At 36.7% G+C, this 20329-nt stretch overlaps 2 protein-coding genes across 2 annotated transcripts; one reads left to right on the top strand and one right to left on the bottom strand.

Annotated features, from left to right (window-relative positions):
* Nucleotides 1–1085: 1085 nt before the first annotated feature.
* On the bottom strand, nt 1086–3090 carry LOC134679365 (uncharacterized protein C1orf131). The gene is made up of 3 exons (XM_063538266.1): nt 2759–3090; nt 1574–1758; nt 1086–1338 (listed from the first exon to the last, which is right to left on the bottom strand). The coding sequence occupies exons 1-3, from the start codon at nt 3015–3017 to the stop codon at nt 1276–1278; spliced, it is 507 nt and encodes a 168-aa protein (XP_063394336.1). The 5' UTR covers nt 3018–3090; the 3' UTR covers nt 1086–1275.
* Nucleotides 3091–3671: 581 nt separating this feature from the next.
* LOC134678174 (histone-lysine N-methyltransferase SMYD3) lies at nt 3672–19848 on the top strand. Its single transcript, XM_063536628.1, has 10 exons — nt 3672–4124; nt 6964–7048; nt 8469–8628; nt 9103–9230; nt 9876–10052; nt 10888–10987; nt 12661–12889; nt 13243–13352; nt 15021–15180; nt 16681–19848. The coding sequence occupies exons 1-10, from the start codon at nt 3997–3999 to the stop codon at nt 16895–16897; spliced, it is 1494 nt and encodes a 497-aa protein (XP_063392698.1). The 5' UTR covers nt 3672–3996; the 3' UTR covers nt 16898–19848.
* Nucleotides 19849–20329: the final 481 nt, after the last annotated feature.

The following is a 20329-nucleotide window of genomic DNA, read 5'->3' as shown; positions in this document are numbered from 1 at the left end:
AGCCAAAAGCCATTCGAGATCTGTATAATTGGCGTATGGCAAAACATTCTACAGAGTACATCACATCGTTATTAATGTTATCTTGAATACAATTCACGACGTGTATTGCGCAAGTCAAATGCATTTACCAATTGGCTTTGGCGATGAGGTCCAGCGGAAAACCTATAACGGTCTCGCTCAAACGTCTCTCTGTCTAGTTTTACCTCTTAGCGCAGCATACCATCCTGGTATATTAAACTAGAATATTAGCGTTTTAAACGTCAAACTTCGAGCGTTTAAAAGCCAGACTTGGAGCGTTTCCAACGCCAGATTTCGAACGATTTAATCCAGAGCTCGGAAACTGTTTTATTTTTCAAACCGGTTTCATTCATTCACCCGAGAACGAAAAGGATTTCATTTCTATTTGTTTGTGTTAATGCCAAATACATTCTCTTTTCGTTCTTGAGGAATGAAATTAACCGGTTAAATTGAAAATATCGAAGCAAGATAGAAAAAGCTGATTGTACCTCTTCACACTTGAACCGCTGAGCCAATTTACAAGAAACCAGTGGCCTATTTTATAAAGCTACAAATTACAATTTACAAGCGGAAGTCTCGTTCTAACACATAGGGTTAGAAAGAGACTTCCGCTTGTAAATTGTAACTTGTAGCTTTATAAAATAGGCCACTGGTATCGAGATAGTTTAAGACCCGGGCAAAGAGAATTAATGCTTTCCTTTGTCTATGACCCGAGGAAGAGTATACCTATAGGATAGGTTTTCAATCATCATCATCATTCCTTTCTAACCCTTTTATTCATAAACGTGCTACAAACTTTTATTAGCTAATAATCTTTTGTCTTTATCTGTCATTTTGACTTATGTATTTGTAAGAAAGGGATAGACCTTAATTGAACTAACTCAGGCCCGTATAGTTTTTTGAATATGGGGGTAATAACTTTTGCGTGGCATATTGCTCAAAACATGCTGATATGCAAAGGAGGGTAAGATGAGGAATATTGAAACTTTTTAAATCATACTTCTTAAACATTTAATTTGCATTTGCAACAAAAGCATAAAGGCAAAATAGGAAATGCCACATAACTTGATCTAAAGCTCTGGTTTCCTAGGATAGCTATCATATAGCGGCCGTCTGCATATAAAATATTATGGTCATATATCCATATTTAGCCGTATTATTTTGTATGGACACGGCCACAATATGACGGCACCGCTATCCTAGGAAAACTAAGCTTAACAGATAGTAATTCATACACACCTAGTTAAAAAGTAAAAATCACTTCTTTCTCTTCTTTTTAGTACTTGGTCCATCTTTTTTCTTCAAATCCTTTTTCTGAACCTGTAAGAATAAATTTAATTGACTAGATAACACATATTTAATTTACAGACGGATTTAGAATAACAATAATCATCAATATTTCAGATTTTTGTTTGAAATATCGGGCCTATACCCGAAGAGTAAAAAAGGGCTAAAAAAGAGAGACAGAGAGAGATTTCATACTTTCAACCCTACCCCTAGGTTCACTAGTTTAAGAGTTCTGTCTGCAAAAATGTTACAACAATAGTAAACCTACCTTCCCGTATGTATCTAACAAGTGCCCAACATCATTTCCAGTCTTTTTCTTCTTCTTTCCACCGCTCTGCAGCATGCTCTTTGATCTCATCATCTGCTTCTCTTCTTGTTCCTTCTGTTTCTCCTGTTTCCTCTTCTGCATTAGTTCCTTGTAGTTGAGATATTCCTTTTTAGGTGGTTTTGCACCTATCAACATAAACATGCTTATTAGTAAGGGAATTACAGTATAATGGAAGGATGAAAGTATCAAGGTAGGAGTAAGTATAAATGGGTTCCAGGTTCAAATTCGAGTTTATCACAAGTATTTTTTTCCTGTGTTATGTACGTTTTCTATGTTGTTAAGTACGTATATATCGTCGTATTTAACACAAGCCTTATTGAGCTTGCTTTACCCCTTGGTCGATTTGTGTCGTGTCCCCATATGACTTATTGATGAAACGCCTTTTAAATTGTTTATGTCGTGTTGATGGTAAAAAACTATTAGAAAGAATACTAAGAACATGGGCTCGAGTGTCCGTTTCGTTTGGGACCAGGGCTGCCAGTACATAAATCTTGATTATGCGATCCTGTGCCCGCAATTATACGAAATTCGATTGCATTATACAAGTACAAAAAAAAACTATTATTTTAAATCGATTTTTTAATAACTGGTGAATTTCGGTTTTTGCGGTAAGCCCCCAAAATGCGGGGATCTTTCTCTTTTACTCCAATGACAGCGTAATAAGAGTGACAGAGAAAGATGCCCGCAATTTGCGCACTTAGATTTTCGCGGTTATAGCCCGCGTTGACGTGTATTTAAGTAGTTGCCGTTCCATTAAATCGTATAAAGGATGACTCACGTTAGACCGGGCCGTGTCCGGGCCGGAGCTTCCGGGGCTTACTTCTCTATGACATGACAGGCGATCACGTGATGCTTTCCATAGAAAACGATGCGCCGGTAGCTCCGGGTTGGACACGGCCCGGTCTAACGTGAGTCATCCTTAACAGTATTGGCACACTGTTTTTTGAAGCATTGACAGTAGTTTAACATCGGTGTTTTTTTCGTATCCAATTATACCGATTGACCAACTATACGACATGTATACGAAAATAATTTCATTATACGAATTTCGTAGCCTATTATACGATCTGGCAGCCCTGTTTGGGACCTATTGACTATATTCTTGTTATTATATTTTCTGCTTACCTAAACTAACCGCAAGTGCGATCCTGGCTTCTTCTTTTTTCGACGGGTCGAACCCTGACATACCAAATTTCACAACTTCATGCCTGATTTTCTTAAGATCTAAGTCTTTCTTTTGATTCAATTCTTTCTGACCAAGTTTCACCTCATTGTCTGCTTCTGATTGCTTCTTTTTTGGTTTATGCGCTTCAAATTTGACAAATTGAAAATTGTTCTCTGCGTTTTTGAGTGCTAAAGCAGCTTTCGTAAGTATAAGGGACATAATTATAGAAGTTCTACGATATTTATAAAACTTAACCAAAACCGAACAACGTGAACAAAACCAATTCAACGTGACAAGGGTGACAGTGACAGTTGAACCAAAACATCCATAGACAAAACGTGTTTTTATTTTTTTGTTCTACTTGTAGGTAAAAAACATTGTTGAATTGTTGAAAAAAGGTAAGAATAATAAGGCGCAAGCGACAATAAATTAGTCTTAAATATACTTGGTCAAGCAGATCTTGTCAGTAGAAAAAGGCGGCAAATTTGAAAAATGTAGGCGCGAAGGGTTATCGTCTCATAGAAAATTTGAATTTCGCGCCTTTTTCTACTGACAAGATTTGCTTGACCGTCTATAGCTTATAATTTAAAGTTATATTTTTTTTGGCCAATTATGTCTAAGACGATATATTTCAGTATGCCACAAAAAATCAATCGAAAACTTACTTCTTCTCCTTAAATCTCATAAACTTAAAAAAGGTTACCAAAATTAATAAAGTTAATATCATCTTATTCTTTTGATTTGTGTATTAAATCCTAAATAAACCAAAGTAATAATTTTTACTCCTCGTTTTATAATCGAGAGCCACAGATCAAAATGACCCAAATGACCGAAATGACCAATGTTTGACATATGTCACTGTCACTAGCTAAAACCGTGCCCGTGATGCCCGAACTGAAATAAATATCGGTGAATATACGTGCGAGTTAATTGTGTATATGTAAACTATTAATAGGACGGTTTTTGTTTGTTTTTCGCTTTGATGTTTCTCGCGCCGGCAGCGGTCGTATCCACACTAAAAATAATGTAACCGATGTACGAATGAACTATATTTTGAGAAGCAGGTAGTCGCGAGCTAATATTTTCGGCTTTAGTACGGTGCGCTGAAATATAACGTAACATTCCTTCAACATTCACTTTCGTCGGCTTACGCTGTCGTCTAGCAAGTTTAAATAAGCAAATCTAATAAGTTTACAATATGAAGAATAAATTTAGGAATACAGACTCTAACATTAAGGCGGGTGATCTACTATTAACGGAACAGCCGTTCGCGTTCGTTTTGATGTCTAAAGAAAAGGGTATTCGCTGTGATAACTGCTTGGAAAAGTAAGTACTTTTATTAGTATGTATTTAATAATTAGGTTTATTTGTTTAACAGTGGAACTTGAATCAAAGTAAATAAATTGGCTTGCAGTTGTCCTAGCAAAAATTAACTATTGTTTAAGTTTTAAATCTTTGAAACTGTACTGTACAGTTAAGTGTAGCATAGGTTGTATTACTTTTGTTGAACTTCAGTGCACAAAAAATAATTGTTTTTTTTTAAACCTAATTGCTATAATGTGGTTCATTGTTCACATAGATATTGAAATAATAAAAAAACCTTGTATTCTATTCAAGTATGAATTTTAATACAATTGGAGGGTACTTTAATTCTGAAGTATGTACCATGTTTTTTTCTTTATCTCTAAATATTATGTATTGTTACACTTTATTCATAAAATTGTTCATTTAGATGATTTTACACACAATCTCAAAAGTACACCTCTTATTCATTACTATACTAGATTAACCAACAGGTTAACTAATAAAATTAATATAGAATTAAAAGTTTATAAATATGGATGTAGTTAGACATTTTCATGTGAAGGCCACCAAAGTAGGGTAATACTTTCTGTTATGTTACATGTGATGATCCCTGAAGTTGATGACAGCAAAAATATGTATGGTGCGTAAAAAACTTCGAAATTGCATTGCAATTTCCTATAATTGTGTCCTGCAATTTTCTATAATTTAACTTTAACTCGTAACAATTATTATTAAAATACTTTCTCTTTCAAAAAATATGGTTGACATCAGTTTTCTTATTGATATACCTAACCACTTGTACAGTCAACTGTAAAAATATGGGTGTAGCCAACTTATTCAAAAATATGTCCCATAGTTCTTAATTCGCTGACATAATAGCTATGGGACATATTTTTCGGATGTTTTGTGCACCAATATTTTTACAGTTGACTGGAATATGATATCTATTTACTTATTTACCTTTGTTGATTTATGAAAGGAAGTTAAAATATCTTCACCATAGACTGCCTCTTTACTAAATAGAATGAATCTATGGTTTCAATAAACATAAATGAAGACAGGAACACAGCCTGAACTATTCACTAATCATAGTTTTACACAAATTAAAAATGTTTTTCATTATTTGATTATTTTACATTTTTCATCCTCTATAATACTCTATATGATAATTGGTATTCAAATACCTATAAATAAATGCAATACCATCTACAGTCTTGTAATTGTAACATTTTTTCTATATTAAGTTTCCACTGAATTATGTTTTTATCTTCTCTTCCAATCCTATGAGTTTGTCTTAACATTATATTACAGGTTGTTTATATATTTTTTTTACCAGCTACTTTAAAGGTCAATATCTGGGAGACCGAGCTTTGCTCGGAAAACATATAAAAACTCAAAAATGCTCATTTTCCCAGAGATAAGACCTAGCTAGATTGATTTATCGCCCCCAAAAACCCCCATATAGCAAATTTCATCGAAATTGTTTGAGCCGTTTCCGAGTTTTCAAAAATATATACAAAATTAAATTTATACATATTTTCAAAAATATGTATTAATAAATAAACAAGAAATGCTCGTTTAAAGGTATTTACAACACACTGTTGTCACTCTCCTTAGCATTGAAAAAAATATAGTTGTGTGCACATTTTCTTGTGAGTGTAGGATATTTTATATTACAAATGCCCATTGGCAAACAACTAGTACAATACAGTCGCCATCAAATATATCGGAGCGGCCAAGGTGCTCACAAATATCTGAGCACGCCTCTATTGTCAAGGCGTTAGAGTGCTTGTTCAGATATTGTGAACACCTTGGCCGCTCCGATATATCTGATGGCGACTGTACCTACAATTAGGACAGTTCTTACTCATAATTTCATCCTAGATTCACCAGCTACCTGATGCAACTATAGTTCGTTTTTTTAGCATTAGCCTCTTGGGGTTCAATGTCCTAATACTAGTACAAATTACCCCCAATTAAATTAAATCTTAATGAAATGGAATAGTTTCTTTTATTTCGTTTCGTTCGATTTTAAAACAAAACAAATTCAACTCTATTTTCTAATACCGTTGATTCAAATTCGATTGCCAATTTTCCTTGTATGGTGGGCCGCTAGAGGTTAGAAAGAACTTGAAAGAAGTTAAACGATCTTGACATGTCTTTAAATTGTAAAACGCTTTAAAAAATCAGTAACTTTTATTTATGAAAGCAGAAGAGTATAAATGATGGTATTAGATTCATAACTGTTACATATTAGCCGTAAGTGCCGTAACTTATTTTTAAAAAGTGTTTTTCAATTAAAATACACATCAAGATAGTTTACCTTATTTCTAATGCTAAAAAAATGAACTATAGTTATGGGTATTGATTATTATTTTGTTAGGTATCGATTTATGTTTCATCAGATTTGTATACAATTTGATAAGTTTGAAGAGCGGACAAATAAAATGTATGTAATTTTCCTATGTGTTAAGAAAATTCCATACGTTTTTGTAACTTAGAGAAAGATTTTAAGGGCATACGGTGATTGCGCTTATATTTTACAGAATATCTCGTATCTATTCACCAAATTTTATAGAAAACTGACGGAACGAAACAAAAATTGTCTCTTACAAAAAAGCTAAGGACTAAGGAGCCGAATTTCTTCATAAGAATGTTATGCTATTTCAGAAATATGTCAGATCAAAAAACGACTTCTTAACATTTTCATAACTGTTGAAAGATTAGCATACTAAAATAAAATTACGCAACAGTGTAACAGGACGGTCTTTAATCAATTGTCATTTCGTGTTTTGCGCCCCTGACATTGACAGAACACGGCTGTGACACACTACCCTTGTGACAAAACGTCTCATTTCAGGGGCAAGGTGCTCAAATGCTCGGGATGCCAGTTCGTGCACTACTGCGGCCGAGCGTGCCAGAGGGATGCGTGGAACGACCACAAGGTATGGCGGGAATCCGGCCGCGGTCGTGACATAGGCCTTTCTGTACTAACAGCTACCTAAGTAACCATTAGTGGGCCTTATCGGGTTACAATAAGAGCCAATGAATTCTGGCAAGTTTACACACTTCATTGCATTGATTAATGATCTCATCGCATATGTCTTCCTTAGATCTTGAGATCTAGACAAAATGTAGGTATTATACATATATGTAGTACCGAATGACGGTAAACGGTCACGCCGGTCTATAGTCGTCTGTGACCTATTGTCCGACCGAAACTGGATTTTATTCCGAAACCGAATGTTCGGTTTTGCTCCAGTTTCGGCAAAAACGAAACCATCGTTAATAACATGATTTTTACGCTGAAATCTACAACCGAAACCGAAACTTAGCCTACGAGTACACTAATAACTACATCGATGTCACAAGCGCGATAACCGACCCTTTAAAAATATGAAAGGCTCGTGAACTCGTAATTCTGAGTAGAAATAACAAAAATCTACTCAATTTGGAAAAAAAAAGTATAGTGCACATCACTGTGCAACATAAAATGAAAAGATAAGTTTCCGCTTTTAAACATTTTTACTAAATATATCTAAAAAACTTTGCTGCCCTGTTATCAGCCGCAAAATCGAGTTCAACCAATACAAAATCAGATCAGTGCAACATAAAAATAGCCGGGGGCAAGGAAATGGCACTGAGCCATGACTACCTGGTTAAGTAACAATCTGTCTATTCACTCCACATTTTGTTTGTAGCCCTAGTATAACTTGACACCATATCTCGAACAGAGTATATGTGACCAGGGTTCAAAGTTATAATGGATTGGATACTTGTGGAGTAAGTGGTGAATAAGGAGTCATCACCGGATGAGATGACGTACGGCGCGCGATAAGACGTGGTAATATTAAATGAATATAGTTTTTGAATGTTATGACTATGAGTTTACGTCATTGGACTATTATTATATTTATTATGCTGCCACATTAAATTGTTTTTTTTTTATGTATATCATAGTGTGCTTTCAGTACGGCTTAAACGAAGGCCAACGATAGAGAACTGAGCTCCCGATTTCTATGTTTGAGCGAAAATTAATAGTTTCGGAAAAACCAAATTTATACATATGTAACGTGCCATTTCCGATCATACATATTGGGATTTGGATGCTATTTTATGAAACTCCGCCTAAAGATGAAGGAATTAAATTTGATGTAAGCGACATTTGGTGAAATTCATCTGCTGATGAAGACCATAATAAAATCGTGGCTGAATTGGCATGCCTAGCTTTTTTGGTTAAAAATTATTGTCAATCTGTTAAAAATGTAACTTTTGTCACCTAGGCCCCGGCCCCAATAAATAAATCTATTTACCTCATTTACAAAATTGTCTCAGAAGATTCGATTTCGATTTGTATATTTCCAGTGGGAATGTGCGAATCTCAAGAGAGTGGCGCCTAAAGTGGTCCCCGATGCGGCTCGGATGCTGGCGAAGATCATCAACCGGCTCTCCAGGGGCGACGGCCATTCTTATAGATCTTTCTATTCCGCCACTGGCTTCAGGATGTGGAAGGATCTCATGTCCCGTAAGTCGCATATAAGTCATTCTAAACTCCCTGTGTACATTTTTTTGTACATATTTCAAAATATATTTTGAACTTTTATTGTGCAACTTCCAATTTCAAAAACAAAACAATTGCTTCTGCGTCTCAGGAAGAGAAAACAGTTTCGTTACGTAAGTTTCGGACGCTAAGATCGTCAATCGGCTCGCCAGGGGCCATTCTCATAGGTTCTTCTATTCTTCCACTGGCTTCAGGATATAGAAGGATCTTATGTCGCGTAAGTTTCATATATAAAACGGTTTCGTTACGTAGATACTGTCAATGCACAGCCTAAACCGTACTACCGTACATTTTTATTCAGCAAAGAAAAAAATTGGTGTCCTAGAACAGAAAAGTGGCACTTTGATCCCTCCTAGCAGGATAGAAGAGAGATCCCCCCCAGCAGGGAAAAAGGCCCATTTTTGAACAGGTGATGTGAAAAAATATGTTCTGTTCCAGATTATTCCGACCTGAAAGCCGATAAGAAACGGATGGATCACTTTTCGTCACTATGCGTTGTGCTTTTCGAATTTCTGAAGGACATCTCCCTTCCTAACACCGTCGAACTGATGGGCATATACGGAAGAGTAAGTTTCTATTTCATAAATAGTTAGAAGTAGAAGTTTTTCTATCTCCTATTTCGTCACTGCCTGGTATGAATACAAACTTTCATTTTGATGTCAAAATGAAGTCAATTTTACACGACTGCCCAAACAAAAAGAGTGTATTGTTTTGTTATCATTCGCCCGTGCATATCTCTCGTGCCAATACATGTATGGACAAGTAGTAAACGTTATTAACGGCTAGCAAGAGTTATAGAGATGATACAGAAATAGGCACCAACACAGAATATTGTGTGGATTGTCAAAATGTTGTACTTCAAAACATGGTTATGTTGACATATTCATTTTTTTACTGTTAAGTATTCTGTTCCAACAGCCAGGTGACAATACAAGCATAGTTTGTTAGAATAAAAGGGTGACCCAGGTGACCTTAACCATAGCATCGAGTGACAAGAAAAAATTCATTCACTCATTTATAAGGTTATTTCCGTACACGGCGGGAAGAACTTGATAACTCGAGATATTCTACTGAAGGAATCTGAACTTAAAATAAAATTACATAAGGTTTAAATTTCTTAAGTTTTTTCCCGCCAGATATCAACTTCTTCCCGCCGTGTACGGATTTGATATGTGTTCTAAATAAATAAAATAAATACCTATTGTCCCCAGATGGTAATAAACAGCTTCACGATCCTGGACACTGACATGAACTCGATAGGCACGGGCGTGTATCTGGCGTCGTCTATAGTGGACCACAGTTGCAACCCTAACGCGGTGGCCACTTTCGAGGGCAAAACGATTAACCTGCGAGCGCTCACCGACTTACCGTGCTTGGACTGGGACCAGGTAAAAAACATGTAAAAATTAATTTTAAGTGACAAGTTTACCAATAACATTTATTTTTTATGTACAAATACATTCAAAAAATTTAAAATAAAAACAAAACAAAAAATATCTATATAGCGAAATTGACCTAAACTCATATTACATTTTTTACTTCTTTTGACCTCAGAAATGCGTGGTTATAATTAGTCGGTTTCCTCATGTTACACCGTGTATGTATATCCGTAGGTACACGGCGGGAAGAAGATGATAATGATAACTGGCCGGAAAAAAATTGAAGAAATTTGAACCTTATGTAATTTTATTTTGTTCAAATTTCTTCAATAGAATATCTCGAGTTATAAACTTCTTCCCGCCGTTTACGGATATTATATATAATCTTTCTAATAAGCTTAGAATAAATTCAAAACTGGAAAAATTACTTTCTTGGGTGAGACTTGATCTTACACCCTCTGGATCATTACTCCAGCGCTCTGCCTACTGAACCACCAAGACCTCATCCATAGTCTCTTTACCATATGGATCTATGGGCCCCTAGCAACATCTACCGTAAGAGCGTTGCACTTCTTAAACGGCTACCAGAGTTCCAAGTTATATTGGTAAATAACCAGTTACGACACAGTTATTCAAATTAGTTCAAGTCTCACCCAAGACAGTATTTTTTCCACTTTTAAATTTACTCTAAGCATCATTCGCAGACGTTTCTGCTTGTTAAAAATTATAATTTTCTAATGCTAAAAAACGGGGTACATATATAGTTAGGTACATTAGTTACAGACCACACCCGGTATTTTGTAATTTACCTATGATAATGTTCAAGCTAAGCTTTTTTTTTCAGATCCGCATTTCCTACATCGACCTAATGTATACACCGTACGAGCGACAAACGGACCTACTGGAGAACTATTACTTCCTTTGCCAGTGTGAGAGGTGCTTGGGTAAATAGCTTTCTATGTGCTATGTTACGCTGTATGACATACTACTGTACCCCGCCTATGAACTTATGAAGCCGATGGTCCCGGGTTCGAATCCCGGTAAAGTCATTTATTTGTGTGATGACACAGATATTTGTTCCTGAGTCTTGTATTTCAGTATTTATATATTATGTATATCGTTGTCTGAGTACCCACAACACAAGCCTTGTTGAGCTTATCTTGGGGCTTAGTGGTGAAAGTCGCTAGAGACCTCATAGTACCTATTATCACTGTGATAAAGTACAAAATGGGTAAGAAATTAAATTCTTTCACTGTAAATGGATTACTTCGTTCAGAAGTTCGCCAATTTATTCTGAGAAGTACTTACACTGCAGCATGTTATTGTTTGCTTATTTTATATTTATCAAAATTTAATTATATTTATTTCTTACGAAGTACTGTTATTTTATATTAGTGGGTAGTTTATTTATATTTAACCGACTGGTTTCACTGAACAAGTTTTAACTTAGAATGCTTAGGTTGTTTCCATAGCGCTGGACCGACGCCGACAGACGCCGACGCTCGAAAGACGCCAGATGTGAGGGGGGGGGGGGGGGGCTAAATAATAAATAATAATAAAAACTGTCATTGTATGTACTTGCTGTTAGCCGATTATTCGTATAGGTATTAGGTACTTAATGGAAATATACCTACAATTATAATCTAGTATATGTCTAAATATATCAATAATTTGGCCCGCGGGCCGGGGTTTGAGCCCTGGTTTAGAGCATTGAAGAGCATGTATAACACCTTGTATATATGCCTTGTACTGGCAGCATAGCTTTCAACGTAACCTTGCCTTCAAGCTGCCTTTCCACTGACACGCAGCTGAGCGGAGATAAGAGACATCTCTCTCCACTTCGTTGGATTACAACCAAAGATATTGGTTCCCCGCACGTCTCCGCTCATCTCCGTCTCAGTAGAAAGTCAGCTTAAATAATGTGTAGAGGTGAACCATTTCTAAACTACACGTCTTTATAACGGTCGCCTCACGGGCAAAGTATGCACTTTTGTTTGAGATGGCTCATTAGACCAATTATGTTCAGTTGTGGAAACTTTCCTAATAATTAGAAAAATGCTAGGCTGGAAAATATTACTATAGATAATTCCAGTATGCAAGTCGTAAATTACGTTTCCTTAAAGTGTACTTACTTAAGAATATTTCATAAATTATTACCATGTGATTAAATTTTGAGACTAAGTATAAATTTTCGACCGAAATATGAAAAATGGTTTATCACTACAGATGTAGTGCGTAATTGTTTTCCATCGTATTTTCTCGGAAACGTTCGTATTTGTTATGCTACGTCAGTCAACCTCAGTACCTTTTGTGCATAGATTTACTGAAATAGAGAGACACGTTCGTACGTTTCCACGGTATCGTCTTGGGTCGTCCCTTTCGTTATTCGTCAAGTTCTTAAATTAGTCCTATTCTGCTTTCGTCACTCATTCTATATTCGTCACAATCGTCGGTGGCTTTCAATGTAGAATGAGTGACGAAATCAGTATAAGAGTAATTTAAGAACTTGACGAAAAACGAATGGGACGACCCAAGAGGATACCGAAAATACGAAGCAAAACAATTATGCACTCTTTACATACTACAGTTATAAACTAACTGTAAATTTTCATTCTAGACGAAACCCAAGTGCGGACGGTGCACGCGGCCAAATGCCTCAACGTCGAGTGCAAGAACACCGTGAACATTCCATGGAAGGACTGCCCTTTAGTGAGGAAGGCTGACAGTAAACACGTGAACGGGGACAGTGTGAACGGGGACAGTAACGGGGATACTGTGAACGGGGACAGTAACGGGGATACTGTGAACGGCGAAAATAGGGTGGAAGAGTTGCCCGATGTTATAAGGTAAGTTGACAATGTTGACATTATACAGGGCGTTTTTGAACAACTAGCCATGTTGTGCGAGGTGATTAGGTTGGCCATAATGAACAACTTTTTCTATGAGACAATCCCCGAAATCCCAAAAAAATCCCGTAGAAAACTTCGACATCCACTCGACGAAAATGTATGAAACGGCCAATATTTTTTTTGTGATTTCTTAGTTGATCCCATAGAAAAAGTTGTTCAGTATGGCCTACCTAATCACCTCGCACAATATGGCTAGGTGTTCAAAAAACGCCCATATGCCAACAAAAAAACCGACTTCAGAAAACAGTTTGGAATGCCATGTAATTATAGTATATTACCTTTTTTTCAAGGTGTGACGAATGTGGGACCAAATACACGGATAAGCACGTTGAGGAGTTCCAACGGGCTATGGACATAACTGAAGAGCATCTGAAGGTCATGAAGGACGCTGCAGTGGCTTGTATCCTTTGCGAAAATATTATTTTCACCACACCAGCTCGGAAAGACTTATTTGCACTTAAAAAACTGATAGCAAAGTTGCATTTTATTCACATGGGAGACAAAGTAATCAAATGCAAATTTTGAGTTGGTTTCTTATGTTTGCTGGTAGAAATGACTTTTAAATGATGATTTTGGATGATAAATGTTTAATAACATTCATTTGGATTTGATTTGGTTTGATTGTTTGATATTTTACATTTAATATTTGCTTCAGGTTGGTGTGGTGAAAAATTTTGTGTTTCACTCGGGGGCAAATTTTGTTTAACCCTCGTGCTTTGAAACCCTCGCAACGCTCAAGATTCCATTTTTCGAACCACTCGCTACGCTCGTGGTTCAATTTTGGAATCTTTCGCTTGCTCGGGTATCAATATTAGCACGAGCGGTTAAACAACAACTTTGCCCCCGAGTGAAACAATAGTACATTTCGATGCTAGTGCGGAAGGTATGTCATTACTTCACGAGTATCGAGATATCTTGCCACGAGCCGCAGGCGAGTGGCAAGACTCGGGACGAGTGAAGAATGACATTTCCGCACGTGTATCGAACGACGTTTTTTAATACAGTTGCGAAAAAATAAGAAAAACATTGTTAATCGTACACTAAACAAAAGTGGTAACAGTGACAGCTCGGTTAAACGTCGTCTTTAAGTATATTATATCTATGGGCGTTTGGCAGCTATTCCGTTCCATTCAGTCAACTTATTAAGAACGGAATTTTCAATATTGAATATTAAAAAATAAACGTGTTATAATGATGAAGAGGTAAGTAATTAAATATGAAATATGTAATATTTTTCGTATTCTTACATTGACGGTAGGTTTTTATGCTGATTACGACGTTTAAAGGAAACTAATATTAACACTCATCAATAAGTAGTCGTGAATTGGAACAAGTATAAATTTAAAAAAATTGGAAAAGTAAAAAGCACTAGTTCGAGATAACCAACTTTCCGCACGCTAAACAGCTACGTAAAGTAGCACTTTTTGAGCAACTGTATTAAAAATAACTATTTATATACTTTAGCTTCTGCTAACCTAACTGCTTTTGATAACCCCCCCTCCACATACGTCGACGCGGAATCGGCAAAATGACAGGAAAAAGCTGGAAAGAGCAAAAAAGTTGTCGTTCGGCTCGGCTCGCATCGGCCGGCGGGTCAACGGCAGCGGGTTAACATGCAAACAGAGTTACTTTCGCATTTATAACATATTTAACTTGAAAAATTTTACGGTTTAGACTCACTTGTTTTTAGTCACTCGCGCGACATATTTCGGAGAGCCTAGATCTCCTTTCTCACTGCGTACTAGAGTACTAGAGTACGCGATACACGGCCGTCGTGAACGCTGCTCGCACTGTTAGTGCTTGTGAAAGGAGACCTAGGCTCTGCGAAACATGTCGAGCGAGTGACTAACAACTTAGTCTAAACCGTAAAATTATTCAATATTAGTATGTCTCACAACAGTTTAAATTTGATCATCTTTATCTTATTGTTTTCGGGGGCCCTTGCGAAGTGCGGGGGCACTTCGACCCATATGATACATTAGTAGGGATTGTACGACAAACATCTTTATTAGCCAACTTTCTAACAATATACGAGTATTTGGTATTAGTTCCCATAACTGTTGGGCAGACGTGGACATATGCCAGTACTGCCTGTCGCGGCAGGGCGCGCTGCACCCGCTGAACGTGCTGCGCGCGCAGACGCTCGACCACGCGTTCGACGCGCTCGTGCTCGTGCGCCTGTGGGAGCGCGCGCAGGACATCGCCGAGCTGCTGCTGCCCTGCTTCCGGTATGGGTATACCCTCTAGCGGCCCACCATACAAGGAAAATTGGCAATCGAATTTGAATCGACGGTATTAGAAAATAGAGTTGAATTTGTTTTGTTTTAAAATCGAACGAAACGAAATAAAAGAAACTATTCCATTTCATTAAGATTTAGTTTCATTGGGGGGTAATTTGTACTAGTATTAGGACATTGAACCCCAGGGATTCGGATTTTGAAAAAGACATCTATTAGATATCTTCATCACCAAGATACGATAACGATATGTTTAAGATCTAACCTGTCAAATTTGACATTTGCCCGATTCTTTATTTAATTTATTTATTTATTGCGGAGATAACACAGAAAACATACATGGGATGAACATAAAACTTAAAGTAACATAAATGGCCTTAAATACAAATGCTTCCATAAACGTATCTCACAGAGAACATATGTATATTTATACCACTTACCTAATCCTAATACTTAACTAACAATTCTGAAGATACTTTTGAACGATTTCCACAGGACATAACTTAGAGATCCAATTCACATCTAATATATATCTTACTCTATCTAACGTAAAAGTAACATTGGTTGCCCGAATTGCGCTGCAAAAGAGAACTTGTTGATATCTAAACTATAACGTATCTAGAATGGATCTAGTACGAGTCGTCTCTTGTGAATATCTTGAAGTTCAAATACGGTTACTTGTGGTGAAGCCAGGCTAGCGTAAATATGGAATATTAGGCAAAGCTCTGCGTAGGTAGCACAACTAGCACATATGGTACATATTTCATTGACATCATCAATGACACATCATGCGTCACTAGGTCAATCGCATGGCCTACCGTGAAACACGACAATCGAAAGTTCGGTTTCTGTCTCTCTATCACTCTTGCTTATTCAATCTATAGAGATGCAGATAAAGAAAGTTAAATTTTCGCGTTTCGCGGTAGGCCACCAGTAAACAAACCGCCTTGGTGCATCAATGTTATAGTGTAAACTTATCAAAGAAAACGTTTTAGGCCTAGTATGTATAAGTTACTCTTACTAAACAAATTAGTGCTGCACTCTAGCGACAGAACATTGCAGTAATACTCCCTATTGCTTTAGTGGTGAGTCGTGTAGTTTCGTTAGTATAATTTCTGCTACATTTGCTTTCATACAAGCTTCCCTTTCTGCAGCAGAAATTACACAGCTCACCAGGTGTGACTCTCTCCGCGATTTCGTCGCAAGTACATGCGGCCCACGACAAATTTGGTGTCCGCTCCGCTCTCTTTGGGCTCCGCTACAGAACGGACGCCTGCTCGCACTTGCGCCACCTAGGGATCATATCTGTAGTAATAGACGCGTTTTATTAGATAGTGAACCTTCTGTACCTCTTACTATTATTTATTCTGTATCACAACTCACAAAATTACGCTCGTCTGGCTTCAACCTAAAAGTAGTTACATAAATAAAACACTCATCACAATTTTTTAAACTACATTAAATCGATCATATCTTCACATTTCCTTACAGATTCTACTACGGCGAGCGTCACCCCCTCCTAGGCATCCTCCACCTCAAGTACGGTAAGATCCTTCTATACAAGATGTGGATACCAAAAGCGTTGGAACACTTCAAGAGCGCTGAGAAAATACTAAAGATAACCCACGGCGATAAGCATCCGCTGTATAGAGAACAGCTGATGCCTATTATGAGACAGGCCATGGTGGAATCGACCTACGGAAATTAAAAATGTACCTATTTGGTGTTTCATTAGTTTCAGTATTTTTTTATACGATCACAAACCACTGGACGTAGGTATTAGTGCTATAAAACGATTTTGAAAGATTGTTTATTTGAAGCATGGTTTTTGTATGATTATAGAGGGGGAGTCAAAAATCGATGACCTAATTTATGGACAGCCCCTAAGTAGGTAATTCGCCAGTAACTCCCTAAACCAAAAATGAAATCTATTCACCTATAAACAGAATTCATTTTTATAACTAGCCAGCTTTCAATAACTGGCCACCTTATACTAAAATAAATGAATTCTATTTATAGGTGAATAGAATTCATTTTTGGTTTGGGGTGGCCAGTTACTGGCGAATTACCCAACCTGCTTTTGCAATGTTTAGGCCTAAATGGGTTCAAACTTTATGTAAACAACGCAATTTTTTGTTATAATGTAATATTGAGGCGAATCAAAAGGTATTCTGAGCAATTGACAATAAAATTACACAAAAGTACACATGTAGTAGTTCAATTAGATTCTTATCGAATTCTTACAAAAAAACGAATTACATTGCTTTTACCTACATCAACCTGTACATAATGTTATCACCAAATGATTTAAAGATAAGATGCATCAAGTGCAATGGTGTTGTGATGATGATGATGATGATCATAATATCAAGAGACGAAAAAAAATTGTGACTTCCCACGGGTAAAGGTACCTTATGACGGTTGGCGCTTACGCTATTATTAACGTCGCTCCAATATTATTGCGGCGCTATGCGACGTAAGCGCCAGCCGCCATAAGGTACCTTTTGCCATGGAACGTCACAATTATTAGGTTTAGGTGTAACAATTTTGTGATACCATTCCTATGGAATTATATTTCTGTGAGTTGCAATTGCAAATCGAGACTGTCTGAAATTTGTACACTTACCCTATATTTATTGTGTATAGTTAGTTGGTCAAACCAATTTGTCAGTCAGTAAGAACCAGGAAAACTATATCCACCCTTCCTTTTGGTTGCTAGTACTATAGTAAGACAAAGATAGTATGATTCTCTGTCTATGATTGAAATGAGACAGTCCTTTGACAAACTATTTATAGTTACAAACTGTTATAACAGCCAGTGGGGGAGCACCATATTTTATAGGTCCCAGATGGGCGTTTTAAAAAAAAAAGTGTACATTTCATTCATGTCTTCAAAATATTGACTTCTTGGGCTCATTTTACTCAGAATCATTTGTACATTCACGCCTCATACATGAAAAAATGTGTCCAAAGATTTCCTTTCCAGATCGTCACATTCTCGTATGATTTTTTTTTATATTTAAACGTGACGCACTGGAAAAACATTTTTTCATACAACATTTTGGGACACATTTTTTCATGTATGAGGCGTGAATGCACAAATGATTCCGCCATGAAATATATCGGACCGGCCAAGGTGTTCACAACATCTAAACACGTACTAACGATTTCCCCCCTTGGGGCTTGTGCACAAATCACGCGAGGTTCCATAGGGGTTCAAATCACGATAGATCACGTTGGGGGAGGGGGGTATAAGGAAACCTCACGTATTTTTCTACAGTGAACAAACTATGAAAAAAACACCTACCACATGACTAGATACTTTTTCTCGGTTTCGTTAAACATAAATCTTCACACTGCACAGTCTGTACTTAAAAATAGCGAGTCTATGTAACGAAAATAGAAAAATAAACAAGATTTTCTATATCCAATACAATTATTCTTAAAAATAGGTCGATTGAAAAAATATCAAAGAAATACACGTGAGGTTGTGTGGGAGGAGGGGGGTAGCCAAAAACCTCACCAAATATCACCAGGGGGAGGGGGGGTCAAAAAGTAGCCGAAAATACCTCGCGTGATTTGTGAAAAACCCCTTATTCATAAAACTTTACGGGCCTGATTTAATAAAATTACGTTTTATCCCTTTCTTACAAATACATAAGTTAAAATGACAGATAAAGACAAACGATTATTAGCTAATTTAGGATTATAACGCGTTTATGTATAAGGGGGTTTGACAATAGTGGCGTGTTCGGACATTTGGGAGCGTCATAGCCGCTCTAACCAAGGGTAACTGCGTCAGTTTACCGTCCAGTGTCAGTTTCCGTCCACTTGACAAATAATACATTTCTTTTTAAATTTGCTATTTGCGAAATATATTTTTTATGTAGATAGATAAATGGTTTAGATATTAAGGAGCGCAATAAGTCCAAATTTGTGCAGCAATGATGAATGAAGGTTTATATTCAAATTTTGTCAAGTGGACTAAAACTAGAGCCGGAGGAAAACTAGCGCAATGACCCTATCTGATGGCGACTGTACAATGGAGATTGACAGTGTTTGTTACTTAGTTATCACAAGAAATAATAATGTCATATGAATGGAAGGAAAATAAAAATGTGTAAGTTTACATTATTGGTTCATAAACGCCATTACAAAAAGTTGTGAAATAAAATAAGTCAATCTAATATTCTAAACCTTCACGGGACCTTCATAGAATAGTGTTTGTTGTTGTTCTACACTTTACACGATGGGCATTTCTATTTATTAACTTCTTGTACCAAATTTTTATGTGTTACAATTGGCAATTTTTATATTACATATTTCTTCTCGGAATTTTCCATTTGTACTGAGAAAAAACGAGTCTCCAAAATTTTTGGTTACGGTTTTCAATACAACCTTCTATGACCGTAACAAAACGGACAACAAAAATTTGTATGAAATTTTTGGGATACTTTTTTTCTTGGATCGAAAGAGCTCGTGATTCTGAGTGGAAATAATCTAAATATTCCAAATTTTAAAATGCAAGTTAGAGGTACTTTAAATAGAAATGTCCCAATACATAAGCAATTTTGAAACTTGATCAATTAAAGTATATATAAGGCTATTGTTTATAAGGTCATGAGGCTGTGTGCAAGGATAATTAAATTAATGAAATAACGGCGTTGTTTTCTTTCAAGCCTGATTAACCCCTATACCGGGTGTGGCCTGTAACACGAGCAAATAATTAAAACAGATTGTACTCCTCAAACGGTGACACTTTAATTCAACAACTTTTAAAAATTATGAAGTATTTAGAGTCCCTATTTTTCATATGTACAAAATAAATATTATCTTCAATGGACGCCATCGCCACGCCATATCATTGTGATTGACGTTGCTTGTCACGTCTTAAACCATAGTCTTAAACATAACAAAATTCGCAATACATTGCGTCTTAGAATAAACTTTCAAGTGTTTTAAAAACCAAACCACAAGCTATTTTTAAAAGTCGCTGAACAAATGTTGGTCTGTATGAGGAGTACAGCCTACAGTTCAATTTTTTGCTCGTATTACAGGTCACACCCGGTATACCGTAGCGTAGCGTTTATAGACCGACCGCTTAAATAAGTCCTCGCCTGCGCGGTACGGGGGCGACGGG

This window comes from Cydia fagiglandana, chromosome Z (genome assembly GCF_963556715.1).
Source record: "Cydia fagiglandana chromosome Z, ilCydFagi1.1, whole genome shotgun sequence".
NCBI classification, from domain to species: Eukaryota; Metazoa; Arthropoda; class Insecta; order Lepidoptera; family Tortricidae; genus Cydia; species Cydia fagiglandana.
Note: the sequence above shows the minus strand (reverse complement) of the source record. Positions and strands in the feature narration are given on the sequence as shown.

Coding starts and splice junctions, on each gene's coding strand:
- LOC134679365 (XM_063538266.1), bottom strand. CDS start 3,017: ATGTCCCTTATACTTACGAAAGCTGCTTTAGCACTCAAAAACGCAGAG. Junction 1,759..2,758: donor CGCACTTGCGGTTAGTTTAG/GTAAGCAGAAAA, acceptor TTATGTTGATAG/GTGCAAAACCACCTAAAAAG. Junction 1,339..1,573: donor TGTTAGATACATACGGGAAG/GTAGGTTTACTA, acceptor TTATTCTTACAG/GTTCAGAAAAAGGATTTGAA.
- LOC134678174 (XM_063536628.1), top strand. CDS start 3,997: ATGAAGAATAAATTTAGGAATACAGACTCTAACATTAAGGCGGGTGAT. Junction 8,629..9,102: donor GTGGAAGGATCTCATGTCCC/GTAAGTCGCATA, acceptor GTTCTGTTCCAG/ATTATTCCGACCTGAAAGCC. Junction 10,053..10,887: donor CGTGCTTGGACTGGGACCAG/GTAAAAAACATG, acceptor TTTTTTTTTCAG/ATCCGCATTTCCTACATCGA.